General features: G+C 41.7%; 1 protein-coding gene across 1 annotated transcript in view; it reads left to right on the top strand.

Moving 5' to 3' along the window:
• antxr2a (ANTXR cell adhesion molecule 2a) overlaps positions 1-16,203 on the top strand; it is a 73,942-nt gene extending 57,739 nt beyond the window's left edge. The window contains exon 17 of the mRNA XM_076731636.1: positions 16,099-16,203. Coding sequence (XP_076587751.1) covers positions 16,099-16,137 — 39 coding nt within the window. The 3' untranslated portion in view covers positions 16,138-16,203. The remainder of the gene's footprint in view (positions 1-16,098) is intronic.
• The last annotated feature ends 2,503 nt before the right edge of the window (positions 16,204-18,706 follow it).

Below are 18,706 nucleotides of genomic sequence, written 5' to 3'. Positions count from 1 at the left end.
AAGCTCACAAGGAAAGCTGATTCTTCCCAAAGAAGTATTTACTTGCCGTATTCGATTTGTTGGTTTGTTTTAATCAAAACTAAAGAGCTCCAGTCTGTTCATTTGTTTTCCGTTCTTTCCGTCCTGTGATTCTTTGTGTTATTTCCTCTTTAGTGAGACTTTAGGAAAGCTGAGAGGAAGACAGCATGATGGAAACACACTGAAGTGGAAAAGTTTTTAATGCAGGATTGTCTCTGATGCCAGCAGGGACATGTGTGGTTAAAGAAACAGAGATCAGGCCTTATTCAGCTCCCCTGATAATTTGTCAAAATGGCTTCTGGTGCCGAACTCAAAAAAGAATGAACATTAATCAGCAGCTCTGTGCAGAGTTTAACCTCTTTTGCCTCCTTGTTTTGTCACTGCAGCTGCACATAGACTCTATGCTTGAATCCTTCAGGCTCTCAGCAATGAGCTAATGGACAAGAAACGTAGCAGTCCAATGTCCAATGGACGTCTGGATGTCTGAGTTGGCAATTGTTGGCTAACATGTTAGCCATAGCAGCTTAATAATAACTGTCTTCCTCCAAGTGGTCAAAATTACACTGTAATGCATTTTCATCGTTCTTCATAATCACTACTACTTGGAATTAAAAGAAAAGGTTATAATTATCAATGTCAAGAATATAAAATATGGTGTCCTCGATTCTTACAGTATTTATCTTGTACATTATGCAAACATGAGTGGGTAGTCATACTAGGATGCATGCATAAATAACTTATTTAATCAAGGCAACGTGCACAAAGAGATGACAAACCGACATACTGTAGCTCAGTCACATATATGATTGGAAAACATACACAAATGGCATGACAAACAATCACAGACGTCTTTGAATATGTTCAAAATAAAATATTGAACGTCACCCAGTAGAACAGGACACACAAAATCCTCTGTGAATCATTCCACGTACACGGTGCAAAATTCTCAAAGGCCTTCTCATTATAAAGTTATTATGGACATTTCTCAAAAATTGATATACAGAATATTGCAAATATTTACAAAATCACATATTGTAAACAGTGACAACAACACTTGTGTTCAAAGCAATTATATGTTTCAATTATGTGTTTTACATGTTTGAAACAAGAACTCATTTTTTACAGCGTTGTCATTATTTTTTAACAACATGAAATACGGCATCATACAGCAAGATCACATCATCTTCATATTACTCTGTTGAACAGTGACATTGAGTTATTGCTCGGTCCAAACATGCATATACATATCGTAAATGTGTCCCACAGCTGAACATCAGATAGTTCTGTGTAAACCAAATTTGTGCGTTTGCTCTCTTTGCAGCTTCGCTTACACTCGAAAGCAGAACAAAAACTGAATTTTAATATTGTCCAGCATGAGAGTGTAGCAGATCACATCCAGTAAAAACGTCATAATTTGTAAATAATAATTATCTGTTTAGAATTTGTCTTGTGCATCGATTTATCGCATTACATAGATTTTTTACTCACGTGTCCTGCCTTTACACAGCTGTGTGAGGTTTTGCAAGCTCTGCGTGTGTGTGTGTGTGTGTGTGTGTGTGTGTGTGTGTGTGTGTGTGTGTGTGTCAGGAATTACACACCCTGCTGAGAGAACAGTGTGTGTGTGTGTGTGTGTGTGTGTGTGTTTGGTAAAATGCCTGTTGTTGGTCCACCTAGTGTGTGTTGCTGCTAATGTCTTCACTGCTCAGGTCACATTAACCCAGTTCTCACAGTTTGTAGCCCATGTTTAAAAAAACACACACACGCACACACACACACACACACACACACACACACACACACACACACAAAACACCTCCCTGTAGTCAGCGTGGCTTCAGGCTCCTTCACGCTGTTATATTTCCAGCATCGCTGGCCGATGATCACATTATTTACTGCTTGTATTAACATGCGGCTTGATAAGCATATTTTCCTCAGTAGAGCTAACAAGATGCTTTATCACCGAGCCTTTCCACCCGGCGTAGCAGGCCACCGCCGCTCACTTGTATTTCCACCCTGTTAGTTTACAGCCTCGTAAATAACAACTTTTCTCCTGTTGAGATTTAAAGCTGGAGATTTTGCTGTAAAATCAGATTTAACTTTGAACATGAAGACAGATTTTGGTGGTGATTTACGAACCCAGAGTCTTTATTATAAATCAACGATGAGCTCTGCTAAATAAGCAGAACACCTTTGAAATATATAGCACAACAACACGGAGTAAATATTCAAAATACTTCTAAAAAAAATCATCAACAAGTAGCTGTCAAATATATATGTCATTAGGTCATAAAACTATTTGTTTCGCTTTAAAGTTTGTTTCTTTTAGCTTTAAATGGATTTTTTCAGACAGATATCATGTTTTCAAAAGACTGGAATTTCATTTGTAGGTCAAAACACTTAATATAATTAAGGAAATTTGCACATTTTAAGATGCAATTGTTTTTTACTCGTGTAATTTTAAAGGTTGTTCACACTGATACCAAAAGATGAATAAAACTGAGATGTTAACACCTCACGTCACATCTACACAAGATTAAACAGGTTATTGCAATTATAGACAAAATAATAAAGAAGAAAACCTTAAATACCCCAAATAACACAGGCTAATTTATGAAACAATTTAAAAACAACTCAAAGTAACTTTTCTGTCCGTCAGAGCCGAACACTAATAAGGCAGCTACAGATGTTCATGTACTGGCAAAGATAAAGTAAACCAAAATTGTCTGAGAAACTAATAATAACTAATTCATCACCCATAACGCAATTATCTCTTTTGTGTCTTTGATTAGACACAATTTTCCATTAATTCTTTTGTTTTACCTTTTTCATAATTGTAGTTAATCATGTCAACTGCAGGGAAGAGTTGCAGTTTTGGCATTTCACGTCGGCACATCATTAGCTGCAAATCTGCATCTTTAATTTGTTGATTAACTCTTAAAAGAGAAACAAGGGCTGTGATCTCTCTCTAGCTAATTGCGTCTGAAGGATCAATGATTCAGTAATGATACAAATATGAGATGTTGCTTTTTTAGATTTGGGGGAACAGAAAATCTTTTTTGTGTGTGTGTGTGTTTATTTAAAGAATCGCTTGGAAAAAATATGAATATTCATTGCAAATCAAATCCGGAGGAACAATTAAAAACTTAACAGAATTACACCCATGAAAGAGAAACGCATACAAATCATCTTCGTCTTCTGCTTTTTTTTCTCGCACTTGCTCCAGATTCATTTCAGGTCATGGTTCACCCAGACCAGCCTTCCTTTTCACCTCTCGACCGGGCGCAACGCCAAACCCATTTCCTCCTGCATTAGTCTCATCAGGGACTTTAATATGTGCCACCCTGTGGGAGGGGAGCCTCCCTGGCACGTGCACAACACACACACACACACACACACACACACACAAACACACCGCCCCATCTTGACAGCTCACTCCAATTACTGGCCCTCCCTGTCACATGGCCTGCATCTCTGCTAAGAGCAGATCACATGTGACCCCGTCCAGCATGCCGCTGGTGGAGGGGGAAGAGGGGGAATCATGCAGGGAACAGGATTAATAACACACACCCACTCACACATTTACACACATTAAAGGGACACTTTCCAAAAATTGAGGCCAATCAAAGAGTTTCTTTCCAAAATGAGATCTTGAGCACTTGAAAATATATCTGCCTACTCTGACAAACACGACTGGCATCGAAGTGAAGCACATTGCTGGTAATGAGTCATCTTAAAACCTTTGTTTACAAATAGGTTTTTGAAGATTGAATCATCTGTGTTTTTGAAATATTGACAGATGAATTTAAGGCAACAAAGTTTAGACCAAATAGATAATCAGCATATTTATTTTTTGGAAAAAAAAAATGTTTTAAGATTAAAAATAGACAGGAATGATTAATATTATAGGCTTTCTGATTGAAGATGCAGGCAGCAAATGCTGCTGCTATTAAAGGGCCTGTGCTTAAAACAGTCTACTGTAGTAGCAGGTCAGACAGTTAAATCGAAGCAACATTAGTTGCATTAGCTGAAAACAAGCTTTAATAGTCAAACACACTGACTGTCAGTCTACATAATGGCAAACATCGACACACCTTGACCAACAACTCAGTACTTGCCCCTTGATATTACATAGTGTTTTCATTTTTCTCCTCTTTAGTATATCCTTTGTTGCTGTTTATGTAGACTTCTAGGATTTAAAGAAAAAAAAAAAAATGCTACTTTACTAATAGTGTGCAATGGAAGTAAAATTACTATACCTTTAGACACAATTCTGAAATTTAATGTTTTTTGCAGCAGTGAAAAAAGACACATTATTTGTAAGACTTCAGTAACAACAACCGTCTGCACATTGTTAACTGCTTTCATCACAGGGAGAGGCCTCAGCTAATGTTTCAGTGCATGACAGTTTTGTATGTTGCACCTGGTCAGAAAAGAGGATGTTGGCCGTCTTATATGCATATTTAAAGGTGCTTCTTCATCCATCCTCTGCACTTCGTGTACTATCTGCAGAAAGGGAATTATTTGCTATAGGGGATAAATACTTGTCTGTGTCCATGAGCAGGACACTGAAATCATGTTAATACATATTTTATCATCCGTGGTTTGGCATACTATACTCATCTAAAAGCCCTGAGGTTTAAGTCACCGCGAAGTTCATTCCATTTAGCATAAACCAGACAAATTTTATGGTCAAGTATTAACAGGCAAATATTACACAGGCTTTATTAAGCCAAATTCAAGAGCCGTTTGTTGATCGGGTCGTGGCCTGGAGACACGATGTGAGCTTATGTTTTGAGTGCAGTTCTGAGTGTTTGTGGCGTCTCTTCTGGCCTCTCTGGGAGGACGGTTGTGGCGATGACACGTAATTTAAAAGTACAGATGAGCCTACCGGCTCTCTGCGGACGCTGATACATTGTGGCACTTAGAAGAAAATTAACAAATGGCCCCCTCTGTATTTTTGGTTTGTGTTTGGAATCCATGTTTAGAAGGGTTGCACATGTTGTACAGAAGATCTGAGTTTTTGGGACACTGAACAGCTGTGTGTCCACTGCAGAACTGGCTTCTTTTCCTTTTTTTCTTTTGTGGAATTTGGGTTCTGCCACAGTTTATATGATTTGAACCACAATGTGCTATAACTTAGTATCTTACTTGTGTCATCTTTTGAGGTTCGAATGCTTTTTTATTGTATTATCTAATGCCAAATAGCGCCTGAAAAACTTTTATCTATATAGTGCTGTTTTGATGGTTTGCAGAATTAAAAATGTCACGCTACGATTTTTCCAATCTGCCCACCTATCTGCTTTTCCTCTCAGCTCTGAAGGCCATTTACATTTTTAGAAACCACACAGTTGGCTGAAAAAGGCTCAAACTTAAGGTACCGTGACCCTCCAGAAGTATATAAACTTTCAGCAAAAGAACACAGAGCTCCAAACAGGTTTTCAGTGCGCCACTTAAAGCTGTGACTAGTTCTTCCTACAAGCATCTGCTTAGCACTACTAGCTAAAAAAGAGACTGCACACAGGAGTGTTTTTTGTCAATGCTTTACACAACAAATGTTAAGATCTGCAGCATGTGGGCATCACGTGGGAAACGGAGGGAAAGATTTGGGTGACAAAAAAAAGTCTAAATGTAAGTCTATCACCTCACAGATCGTAAAACAGGCTATCAGCTGGCTCACACGTTGTACAAAGTACCATTGTACCAGGAGAAGGTGCAGTCTTTAAGCTGGCTCTTCCTTGACAGACACAGTGTCTCAGTCAGTCCATTAGCTGTAAACCCAGTTGTCTGGCTGGAGTGGGTTGACTTGGACGAGGCCTGTCTAACTCACTTCAGCACAAGCCCAAGAACAATCTCTCCTCTGTCTGATCCTCCTGGCACCTCTCCATGTCGATCCTCCCACGATCTCCCTCTCTTATGATTATTTTATCATTTTAAATTCTTTATGCCGCATTGCCGTGGCATCGTCCCCGCTAGAGCAGAGCGGCACGTTGGCCATACAGTACATTCACACTACAGTTATTTGGACGGCGCTCCGGTGTGGCTCTGTCCCGGTCCCTCGGTTGGATTCTGCTCGTCCATTAGTGCCATCTGTGCCTTCCTGCGCCGTCTGTGAGAGCCCCGTCGACGCCAAAACGATTGGCATTTCTCTGGAACAACCAGAGGGACGGTGCCCAGAGCTTTTAGCTGCCAATGATGTGCACTTACTCTGACAAAACCAGAGAGGGGGGAGCGTGGAAGCAAGCAGGAGGCCCCGGCAGGAAACAGCTGCACCTACAGTAATGCAGTCGCCATGTTCAAGCTTCAGGAGAAACCACTTATCCCTGCAACAAAAGACAGCTGATACCGAGTCAAGGGCGGTTTCATTTTAGACGTTTTGCTGACAGTATTATGCACAATGACTGAGAGCATGAGATAACAGGTACAGGTTGACAGGCATTGAAGCAGAGTGGCCTTGTAGGCTTTCAGTTGGAAGATATGAACCGCCATGTTAGCGAGCAGGGACCTCAGCTGAAGTGCCTTTGAGCAACATTCTGAAGCCCTAAAAGCTCCAAGATGTTTTTATATAACTGAATGTGACCTTTAAGTAACAAACCGAAAGTGAACTTCCCCACAGAAGTGGAATTCATCTCTGATACCCCTTTTTGCACTCGATCAGCTCAGGTTCTTCACTGGCTCTGCTCAGGATTGTTGGAACCTTGCTGCTGTTTAGCAAACCAGCCAGCGTTTCTGCCAGTTTTAAGCAGAACCACTGAAGTCAAGAATGCATCATCAACTGAGGGCACAACGCACAAGAGAACTAAACACTAAGAGCAGGATCGCAGATCACACTGATTACATGCAAACGTAAGTTTCTGTAATAACACATATTTATTCTTATCCAAAAGAATAAGCATCCACACCATCCTCTCTTTCCAACGTGTAGAATGCAAGACGCTCACTGATGTCATCGCAGTTTACACTTAGAGTCAACAAAAACCTATTTTTTTGGCCCCAGCTGAGAACCAAATTTTCATGTCCCAAACCAGTTTATTTTTGGTTGAAATGCTCCAAATGGCTCAAATTTAGGTGCTCTAACTGGAACAGAACCTGTTCCATGTTGGTGGAAAAGGGGCAAAATGTGCAGTTGATGCGTACCTGCAGTTTTTGGTGTGCCCATAGTAGTTTGTAAAACTATTAAGAGCATCGTGAAAGTATGTTTAGGAGGTGTTTTAAGACTGTTCAGAAGTCAAGTGAGTATCCTGATCCTCCTTAACTCCCATTGTGCAACAGTCAACAACTTGCTGTCACCAATAAGATGCTGCCATGGTTTGACCATATGGCTAACAGATTTATCCCTCTCTGGCAACCTGCTCTTGCTGCACCTAGGATACACACTGGACAGTCAGATCAGATATTTCTAGGTTTAGGTTTTAGGCTTTCAGCTAATGCTGTTAGGCAGATCAGTTTACAAATTAAAAACAAAAAACTTCAACTATCTGAGCCTACAGTTTAGACTGATAGGAACAAACCAGAAGAGAAGTTGCAACAAAGTTACACGGACTGAAGTCTGATCAGTATTGTTTCCAAATGGCAGTGTAAACCTAGCATGATGGTTTGGAGCAAAGACCCTGACCTTTTTCTTCACCATCAGTTTATTTTTTCTCCATTCAGTAAGATATTCTCCTGTCTGCAGGAAATGGGAGCCAGCGATGCTCTGACAGTCTGCAGACCATATGCTGCTGCCTGCTAGCATAACTTTTTACTGCAAGCTGTCGCTCACTTCCTCTCTGCTCCCTGGGTCAGTCAAGTAGCCATCAGAGCCCGATTGCCAATCAACCACCGCTTAATGCACACTCAAACTATTGGAGGCAGTGTTGCTGTTTTAAAAGCTGAATATGTACATAAATACTGAATGGTGCCAGAGGTTGGATTTTTTATATCATCACAAGATTTGGTGGTAAATCTTTATTATTGCTTCTCACTCAGAATGAGGGTTACTGCTGTGTCTGAATCACATTATGAATTTGTAGTACACAATGATCTATCATCGCATGGTGCATGAAAAGGCAGCCACAGTGCACAGCTGAACTCAGTGACCACTTAATTAGGCTCCACCCATCATTAAAAATGACTTAAATTGTAAGTCAATTGTTCGCTTAAGTTTAGGCAAATTTTAAAACACGTGTGGTGCCGTGCATCACACTAACTAATTGTGTCTGCAGCACCAATTTAAACTGAAGAACTCAAAGGTGTCACTGGACACTGGGTCTGTCAGTCTTGTTTACCTGTTAGTTGATAGATATAGCTTGAGTTAACTGATACCACCTGTGGTCTCTGCCTGGATTGGAACCAGGGATGCTGCTTTAATGTGATGTTCATAGCTTAATGTTATACTTTGTGTAAATTATCCCATTTAGTGCTTTGATTTATTGTGACCGTGTCCCCTTTGCAACATTGCTAAAGGCTTACTATGAAAGTCTGACTTTAGAGTACTCTTAAAGGCAGATTATCCTCATTCAAGCTCTGCAGTGGGAAAACTAAGGGCTTTTTTACTTTTACATTGGTACTTACATGAGTCAAGGCATAAAAAGGATGCATGATTATCCAGAACTTCTGTCTAAAAATGTATTTGCTTAATAAGAATGTAATATGGCTGTTGAGATTCAGTGCAGGGCATCAGAAATAATTTGGTCAAGAGTCTCTGTGGGACTAAAGTGAGGTACCATAAGATACCCTTTATGGCCTAAGTATGTGCACATCTGTGAGCGCAGTTGGTCTGGGGCAGTTTTTCATGTTTTCTTCTCAACCGCATCGTCAGAATGACTGAAATCTGCTGCATGTAATGATATTTAGGACAATAGTTTGCTTCCAAATTTGTTTCCACAGTTTGTGTTTGTCACTTTCCTGTTTCAACACCACAATGTGCTTGTGCACAAAGCCAGCTCCATAAAGAGATGCTTTTTCCAGTTTGTTGTGGAGGAACTTCACTGGGCTGCACAGAGCCCTGACCTCAACCCCATCCAACATCTTTTGGATGAAATGGAAAGCCAACTGTTAGCCAGACTTTATCACCCAACATCAGTGTTGGGCCTCACTGATGCTCTTGTGTGTGAATGAGAGTAAATCTCTGCTGCCAGGTTCCAAAACCTGAAACAGGAAGAGTGGAGGCTGTAATAACAGCAGATTAATGCCTTTGGTTTGAGAAGAAGATGCTCAACTAGGACAAATGGGTGTAATGTTGTTGATTGGTGTCCATATACTTTTGGCCATGTATTTGGTAACAATACACCAAGTGTTTCTTGATTTGTGTTACAGCCTTGTGCACTGGTGTATACATAAGAACATGGAGGCATTTTAACACGGACATTAAGCATAGATGGAAACTCTTTCCTGATTTGGAACGGGAACACAGTTTCATCCTGAAGGCATCACTTCTTTTCCAGCCTCTTCCAGGATGAACTTCACAGTTGTGAAAGGAGTAACTATTTTTTAAAATGTTGTCCTCCCATGTACCTTATGTGCTTGTATAATCTTTATTCATCTCTTTACAATGAGAAGAAATGCCCGAGTTGTCAGCGAGCGTCATGTATTTGGCCGAGTCTCAGGTGGCTCTGATTTCCCAGCAGGCCAGATGGCAGCGCTGTGTGGGCAGTGTGTGTGTGGACGAGGGGCTGTGAGAAGAGGGCCAGCAGCCTCGTGGAGGGAGGATTGCTCACACCCTGGCTCTCTCCTCTGTCCCTGTGCAGCTGTGCTTCTCCCTCCAACTTGAACTTTTAATTTGTTCAATATGTGGCAGAGGACACAGAGTAAAACAGAACACATGTCTGGTGGCTGAGGCTCGACAGGCAGGGACAGTTCACGCTTCTTTCTTCTTTTCTTTTTTGTTTTTGAGTTGTTGTGCTTAGGGTGGATGGCACCAGCATGGATCAGTTTAGGGTTATCATTTTTAAAATAATTCAGGCAGATTTAAAAAGAACAGTTTAAGTTAAACCCTGGATTAGCAGAACTCGGTCTAAGAGTTTAAAGTTAAACCACAATAATTACCAAGTAGTCCAGGATGAATGAGCTCCAGATGGAAATGATCACTGACAAAAACCCGAACATAGCACCATCGCTGCTACGTTCTGCAGGAGTACATTTAGATTAAAAAAAGGTTTTGGACTATATTTTGTGAACGTAATGGAACGTAATGGTGAACCAGTGCTGTGGTAGCTGAAAGGTTGTGGCGCATCGCCACATAGCTGCAGAGCCACTGCAACTGTCAGCCTTTGTTGCTTATCACCCCCCTCTCTCTCCCCCATTTCCTGTCTACCTCTGTCTCTGCTATCCAATAAATGGTAAAAGTACGAATGAAAAGAAGAGAAAAGAAAAGCTTTCTTGCTTTGCTTTTAGAGCATTTTTGCTTCTATTATGATATATGAGAAGCAGAAATGCTACACAGTATGGGAAGAGAGGGAATGGGATGATATGTAACAACATGGTACAAGTCTTAGCCCCGTTTTCTCCAGGGAGTTGCTCATTTTATTCAACCCATCTCAAAAATGGAGTCATTTTTCAAAGTGCAGTGATCCCAGCTATTAGTTTAAAGTTGAACAGAGCTCAGGACAATGATTTTTCTAGAACCAACATCATATCTTTAGATTTGAGATCTTGTTATTGGTTGTGTGTTTCCACAAAGTTGAACACAAAGGAGTTCACTGCTTCATCCATAAAATTTCAATTAATATTTATTTGTACTTTATTTAGTAGTTAGAGAATGCAATGAAAGATTTTAGTCAGGTTTTTTCAAAAATGCAAATGAAGACTGATACAAACAGGTCTGACAGACCAGAACATTCGCTGTGATCCCTGAAGCCTGATGAGAAACCACAACTTTTCCCAAACCTTCTCAGGTGGAGACGGAGCCACAGTAAATACTGTAGATAGTTCATGCAGTAAAAAGTAGATCATCTTAACAACTATGAGTACTTTGCTCTGTGAATTTGCTGTTCAGCTCATTAACATTTTGTCAGAACAACAGACTAGTGTTGGAATAATGTGATGAGAGTTGCCGTCGTCCTGTTGCTGTTGGATTAAGTAAGCCCTAGATTAACTAAGCTACTGTATAGGCCGCAAAGCTCTAATGTGGAAAAAAGTCTCTGTTCTGGTAATAAAATCTTTCAAAGCCTGTAGCTTATCACTGCAAAATAAGCATCTTGCAACTGGATTACAACTCTCATGCTTGCAAGTGTTTTCACACTACAGTCCAGATGGGAGATTCGTTCTGTAACCTAAATGGATGCCGTCTTTCGTGCGTCTTTTTTGTCTTTGATATTGTAAACGGGACAAACTATACAATCAATTAATACGACAATCCAGTACAAACATTTGGAAGGGAGCTCACTCACCATCAGCTGTGTTTATTTCCTGTTATCTGTCACCCAAAAATTGTTGCGGAGACTTGTTTCGAACTGGTTCTGAGCCGGCGTCATGAAGAGACAAACACATGGCAACTTAATTTTTCAGTTGTAGTTCTGTTTAGTTTACAGATTACAGAAGATTATTTTCTAAATTATAGAGAAAAGGAGAGGAAGAAACAGACATGGGTGTAACTTCTAGCGCTTGACTCACGCTCTGGATTGGATCCTACCAGACTACAAATGACCTACAAGTTATATAAATGTGTTGATGTTATGATTTTAAGGTGAACTGACAGTTTGGGCACCCTCCACCACAGACCTGCTGCACTGAAAACCCTCAGATTCAGAACCTGCTTACAATGAACGAATTCAAGAACATGACTAATGTTGACTTTCCATTTCGACGTGTCCTGTTGCAACCTACAGTTGGTCCAGCTCACTAAAAGCTTTTCCTGCACAGAACAAACATTTCAAATGCTTCAAATTTCATCTTCAACCGTATCCATGTCAATAATAGAGGCATTGTTCATGTGAGGTCATTTCTTGGATAACTGAGTGATTGCATATTATGAAAACCATTAAGCTAGCCAGCTTTTCTTGTGCTTGTATGACATCTTTTGAAGAGTTTACACAACCTTCCAGGCTTTGTTGACTCAAGCGATTTTTCCAAAGTCCCACCTTCAGGTCAGGAAACGGGAAAGCGGAACTATAGACCTTAAACATCCCATTTCTTGGACATTAGACAGCGGGGGCAGACATTGTCAACTGCCCGAAAGGCTGTGTAGAATAATCAAATGAAATTCTGTGTAGTGCAGCTAAGGAGCCAAATAGTAACAAGTTGTTCACTTTATCTTGCTGTAGGTCTTAAAGCCCCACCCTGCAACGTTCATGCAGAATGTCTTGCTACGACACACACTAAGAGCTCAAAGCACATAAAATGAGTTTGTTCTTAGCTCCGAGTTGCTGCTGTGCCTTTTCTGAATCTCGCCGTCTCGTGCAGCCGAGCTCCTCAGAGAGTTGCGGCTCTGGGGGACTCAAGCTGCTCGGGGTGCGAAACACTGCGAGAGATGAGAATCAGAATCAAACACATACAGTCACACTCTCTCCACTTTACTTTTGGAGCTCTGCCGCAAGTTACAAGCCAACAGTCCAAGTGACAAACATGTTGTCTGAGGACTGGGCAAATGTGGACCTCTGCAGCTCCTGTCAACACGCTGCGAGGGCCCGCTAACAAGACTTCAGTGTAGGTGGCTAAAACTCGGGTTAGATAGTGAAGTATTCAACATGGAGAGTTGAGGCTGGGATTGGGAGGGATTATTTCAGATGCTGAGATTATTGACTACACAAGGCAACAGAATTTGGAATAAACTGTGCAAGAATCCTGTCATTCTTGGCAGCACTTTAGCTCTTTGTTCTTTCTAAAAATGTTTTTATTAGTGTTGCAATGGGCACCCAGTGAATTGATGAGGAAATTCATGAACGGCTTTAAAGATTGATTAATCATTTAAAGCAGTTCATCAAATATAATGCCAAGCATTACTACAGTATTTAACAGCTTCATCATCAAATACTGAACTCTTATTTAGACAAAATGAGCCACTGGAAGGCGACACTTTTAAGGTACAGTGGGGATTACGTTATATTCTGACATTTTACAGAGTGGAAAATAATGAAAAGTCAAAATAAAAGTCAAAAGGTTGTTTGACAGTAAAGATAATCATTAGAATCTGCGACCTTCTTGTGTGTGTTGGACATCTCAGGTGTTGTCAGCAGTGGATGTTGTTGTAATCAGTTCAGTTTGATATCACCATTCAATATATTCTCATTTATTTCAGTAGAAAGTCAGTCGAGTGTCTGTAATGAACCTTATTAATCACAGTCTTCATTTGGAAGTCGACGCCTCAGTCTGACCCCTCCGCCTCACCCCCTCCTCTTGTCTCTTCACCTCTCCATCTCCCCACCTGACTCATCCACCCGTCTATCTGCAGTCACGCTCCCGTCCGTCTGATGAGATTTCACTGACATTTCATGCTGACATATTCAGACTATTGTTCTGCCGCTCCGGGTGGCACAGGTGGGCCTCCATCTCTCCAACATGGCCCAGTTACAAGGCGGCGCTCCCTGCCAAGTCAGGCCCCGCTCATCCGGGAACAGGGGAGCTGGAATGGGTTTGACCGTATTGTGCTGCACCTGCTTCACCCTCGCACCAGATCCCCCTGCTTCGCCTGCCATTCTGCCGCCGCAGAGAGCACTTCTTCCCTCACCGAGCCCCCGCGCCGTAAAACCCGTAAAATCCACTGAACTTAGCCGCTCTGATGGCCGCGGCCAAAACAGCATCTGATGTGCCTTATTTGTTGACTGTGTGAGATTAGTTGTAGAGGGTACACGTCGAGGGGCTTACCATGCAGAGATGGAGTGAAGCCCCCACCCCTCCACCAAACACCCACCAGCCCTGCCAAATAATGAGAAATGGAGGATTCTGCAGCTTGTCTAAAGCCCTCGTCACAGTCGGTCCGTGCACACTTCTGCTCCGGAGCCAGACTGTAGTGCAGATACTGTAAGAGCTCCCACACCAGAGGAGCTGGCTGCCGACGCCTGCCTTCACCCTGCAGCTCAGGAGCAAACGTCTCGGTCATTTCTGTCCATAATACCTCAATGGGAAGCAGCCACCTGGACTGTGTCAGGCTTGCGTGTGCGAGAATGTGCCTTGGTTTTTCTCAAATGGAGAAAGAAAGGGACCATGTGTGCACGTTTTAATGCAGCCTCAGTTCAGCCCATGAATCAGGTCTTTTCATATCAAATTCGGTGCTAATTCAGAACTTTGCAGTCACACGTTTTCCGGTCACACCTCTGAAACTGAAACCAAAATTGAAGTCCAAATTTCCTTTTTTTTCCCGTCAACACCAATGCAACACGGACTGTGATCAATGAAAGACGTTTCCAGTCGAGTGATAATTGTCACTTTCTTTGACAAAGCAGCCGCTCTATTATGACTCTCCCTCTGCAGATGAGCGTGGTCCTGCAGAAGGATCTCGTAAAGGACGGTCTCTGTGGTGTGAGGTCACAGTTTTTGTGTGGAAGCCATCTTTGGATTGTGTTATTCTGGATGCTAGAATCCTGATCTTTTCTCTCATGCTGGCTCACGGTGATATTGTCATACTTTCTCTGTCTCAAGTCTCTGTCACGCACATGTGCACTGACAACCGGGTAGAAATTCTTAGTTACGTGTGGCCAAGAAAACGTGGGTCTCCAGCAGAACTGTGGCTCTGTTCACCTGGAGTGTTTAATCCTTTAGCCTGCACGGCATCTGACAGGTTCACACTGACAGCCAGAAGGTCCTGATCTCAAAGCTGAGTGGAGGCTTCTTACTTTGGAGTTTTTGCCCATGATTTGGTGGCTTTCTTTCACTTTCCTCTCCAGGACATTCATGTTTCATATGAAAGGGTCAGTTCACCCAAATTACAAGAAAACACCATCTCATCACTGATGTTAAACTTTTTAGGAGCTACTTTCTAACCAAGAAGCTGTCGCAGTAAGAAGTTTTCAGTGATGTCTGGCACGGCAGAAACGTTGTGCTGTGCCAGTCTTTTTTTTTTCCAGCTCTTTGAGCAGCAGAAAAAAGTTACCTTCACCTTCGCTGCAAGTGAGATTTTTTTTTCTATTTTCTATGGAACCCATCCTGTAGGAATACTGCTGCTGTTGCTGTTTGAGCAGGGTGCTGATGCTGCTCAATACATATTTATGGAAGTAGTCAAAGGATGCAGAGGACACATTTCCCAACAAGGACCAGTGAACAAAGCACAGATAACTACCTTTAGGATGTCGGAACGAGGTTACAGTGAGCACACGCTGCAAACACAGTGACAGAGCTACAGAGAGTCAGGGCTGTGTGTGAGCGTGAGGTTGGAGGCCTGCTGGCTGCTGGGGATTCGCTGTGCGAGAGCTCCCTCTTGGTGCCAGTCGGCCTACTGTTGGTGAACAGACTGCTGCTGCTGCACTGAGAGGCTCAGACAGCTGCCTGGACACACACACACACACACACACACACAGAAATACACATGTTGGGTGAGAGCACGCACAGGGAAGCTAAAGTGAGATGTCTTTTTTTGGTCAGTATTGTCAGAAAGGTGGTGAGAGAACAGTAATGTCTGCTGCTGGTTCAGCGGTCGATGCTTTGATCCGATTGTATCGAGATCAGTTTTCTGCTGACTGGACTGCTGAGTGACTTTATTTGTGTTGAAATAATGCTGTCATGAATTGATCTGTGTTCTCTGTATGTTTTATATATGTTATTTCTGTATGACCTCTTATTATTATTCCACTGTTTATTGAATATTACAGTCTTTGTTTTTTTTTCTTTGTTTTTACGTGTTTCCTTGTATCAGGAGACATAATTGACACAGATGCATAATCTTTTACTTTTACCTTTATGTTGTCTTTATTATTACAGACACAGTTTTATTTTTACAATTTCAGTTGAAATGTCTGTAATCAAGGAGTCAATTATCAAATCATGGTGACTATTTTTTCTTTAAATTCTATGATAAGGACATAATTAGAAATGTTAATTAGAAGTATTGGCAAATATCTAAAAAAGGTCTTAATTACAATACTGCAAAAAAGTATGAGGTGGTTGTTATTTATGAAAGTTGTAATAATCTGTGTGTGTGTGTGTGTGTGTGTGTGTGTGTGTGTCTTTCAGGGTCGGTGTATTAATTTCAACCGTGTGCAGCATCAGTAGACGAGAAGGACGACTGTGTGAAAAACAGCATGTGCTGATCGTTGTGGACAAGAGAAGAATTTCAGGTTTTTTTTGTTTGGTTTTGTTTTTTTGGTTGGTTGTTTTTTTTTGTTTTTTTTTTGTTTTTTTGAAGATCTGTAATCCTGCAGCTAAAACCACTATCTGTTCACTCCGCTCTACTCTGTGCACAAGTTTCCCTCCTGGTTCTCTGCCCTTAGACCTTGGACGCACACAGGGTGAAATGTTAATATTAGCTCTTATTCATTAAGTTATTTACTGCCTTTTTCTATTACCAAATATTTTATTTTTTTTTTTAATTGCAAAAGAAGAAGTCGAGCAAAAGCAGCGGGCGCCCCGGAACCTAGCACTCAGAGTTGCTTAGCTTTTTGTGCGCACCAAAGGCTTAACATATTCTGACCATATTGTGCCTTCTGTGGAAAACCTAATTTCATGGACACAGACAGAAGCTATCTTTAAAAAAAAAAAAAAAAAAAACATGGAGGAAAGGGGCTGTTTGCCTTTGGCGTAGAAGTCGGAATAATCCCAGTGGGCCTCACAAGTGCAGAAGTCCGTTGCCTTTTGGCAATGTCTCATCACGAATCCTCTCCAACTTCAGCAGCGCTGCGTGCCTGGCGGCTGCCCTTTGACTGGCTGATCTTGTCATTTTAACACTGAGAAGTGCACACGCATGACAAATTGTAGACAGGATGCCCCAAGGTATTGGAAGGCACCAAGACTTTGCCTTTATTTATTTATTTTTTTAAAGACACCTTCCTTTCATTATGCACTCGGGACAAGGAAATTAATAGAGCGTTATTCGACCGCAGGACAGCCTCCTGACCAGGGTGATCTCCAGCTAGGTTTGAGGGATTGATGCCTTTAAGACCTTGACATGGCGCTTGGTGTTTTTTGCCCCTGTTTTCAGCACAGTCTGCTCTCTGCTCAGCAAGGCGTAGCACATCACAGCCCATAAACAGGCCTATCACTTTAGACTTTTAAGATATAGATACAGCTGCCTCGACACTCCTCTGCCCACCGTCTCAATCCTCCGAGGGCTCCCGGCCGCGTCACAACTCACTAGTTCTCTCAGCACCAGAATATCAAAGTTTAATTAAAATAATTAAAGGCAACAGCAAGCAGCAGCCTGTGAAGACTTGGCTGTCTCTTTTTTATGCCTTTTGACATTGAATGACCTATTACTGCGTTATTCACAGGAAAAAAAGAGGACACCACGCCACGGTGACGATGCGCCACGTCCAAAACGCAAACCCAAAGCAACGGATGCGATGGACGGATAAGTATTGTTCATTTCCAGAAATTATGTCCCCCCTCCACCCCCAACTCCCTCAGCCCAAAAAGCAGGGGATGTATATTTATATATAGGGTGGATTTCTCAAGCGCGCTGTCATGATGCCAATCCCAAATGATGTTAGTGTGAGCAGAAACACTGTGGGGGAGGAAAGGGGGCAGCAGCTGAAGAAAAAGGCTCGAATGATCCAGTCACTTCGGATACCGTACTTCAGATGCAAAATGGATATTCGAGTCGAAACCTGACAAAGCGCGCCGGCTTTGACGGGAAGCGGTATAGACAATGACCAGTGGCTGGGTCAGTGGGATGTCTCTGTGCAAGCAGGGAAGCTTATCAAATGACACTAAAAATAAGTTCAACAACCATCAAGTTCGAGGGGGAATGGGTGAGCGGCTCACATTCGGTGGGCACGAGAGCGCGCAAGACGGCCGGCGCGCAGCACGCCAGTCTAATTATTCCTTTGTTTCCTCTGCGTCCCGATCAGAGGGACATAAATAATTCCAAATCTAATCCTCGGGGTGTGCTGGTATTTATGTCCGATTTAAACACTTTTAGCCTCTTGCATAATTTTGCAGGCCGACATTTAATAGGCTCATCAGCCTCTTTCTGGTCGGATGGTGAACGAGGAAATTTTAGCACTTCGAACTTGTCTTTTTTTATGTCCAAACCAAGAGCACAGGAATGCTGTTAACCCAAACTAATGAGATATTTACATAGCCGTCACAACACGAGTCGCCCTGCTAAAAGCACGCCACACGTCCTCTCTGCGTCCTCAGACATCGTCACACACCGTGGTCATCATTTTTAAAATCTGTTGTTGTTGGAAAAAAAAAAGAGAATTGTTGGATTTCTTTGTGCCTTCTTGTAAATTGATGTCTTTGATGGAAAAAAAAAGTATTTTTGTATTTCTGCACTTGTTAAATGAGGTTGTGTTAATGTCAGTTAAACACCATAAGAACATAAAGTGCTGACATTTTTCTGTTTTAAGGCATTTGTTCTCTTCAGCTTCATCACTTTAAGATGCAACGTAAGCTTTAAAAAAAGTAGATCACCACAATTGCTGATGTATCTCCATTTCATTTTTGTCAACATGTCTTTCAAATTTTGGATTTAATTTGATTTGCATGTCTACCTTCAGCTTAGTACATTATTAACAGCTCATTTAAGGTGCAATAATTGTAATTTATCATTTTATTATCTTTAAATTGTACAGTTTTTGTCTTTCTTGCTGCCTTTTTCATACTCACGTCCAGGTTCAGG

This window comes from Chaetodon auriga, chromosome 5 (assembly GCF_051107435.1).
Source record: "Chaetodon auriga isolate fChaAug3 chromosome 5, fChaAug3.hap1, whole genome shotgun sequence".
NCBI classification, from domain to species: domain Eukaryota; kingdom Metazoa; phylum Chordata; class Actinopteri; order Chaetodontiformes; family Chaetodontidae; genus Chaetodon; species Chaetodon auriga.
This window is presented reverse-complemented; position numbering and strand designations above follow the sequence as displayed.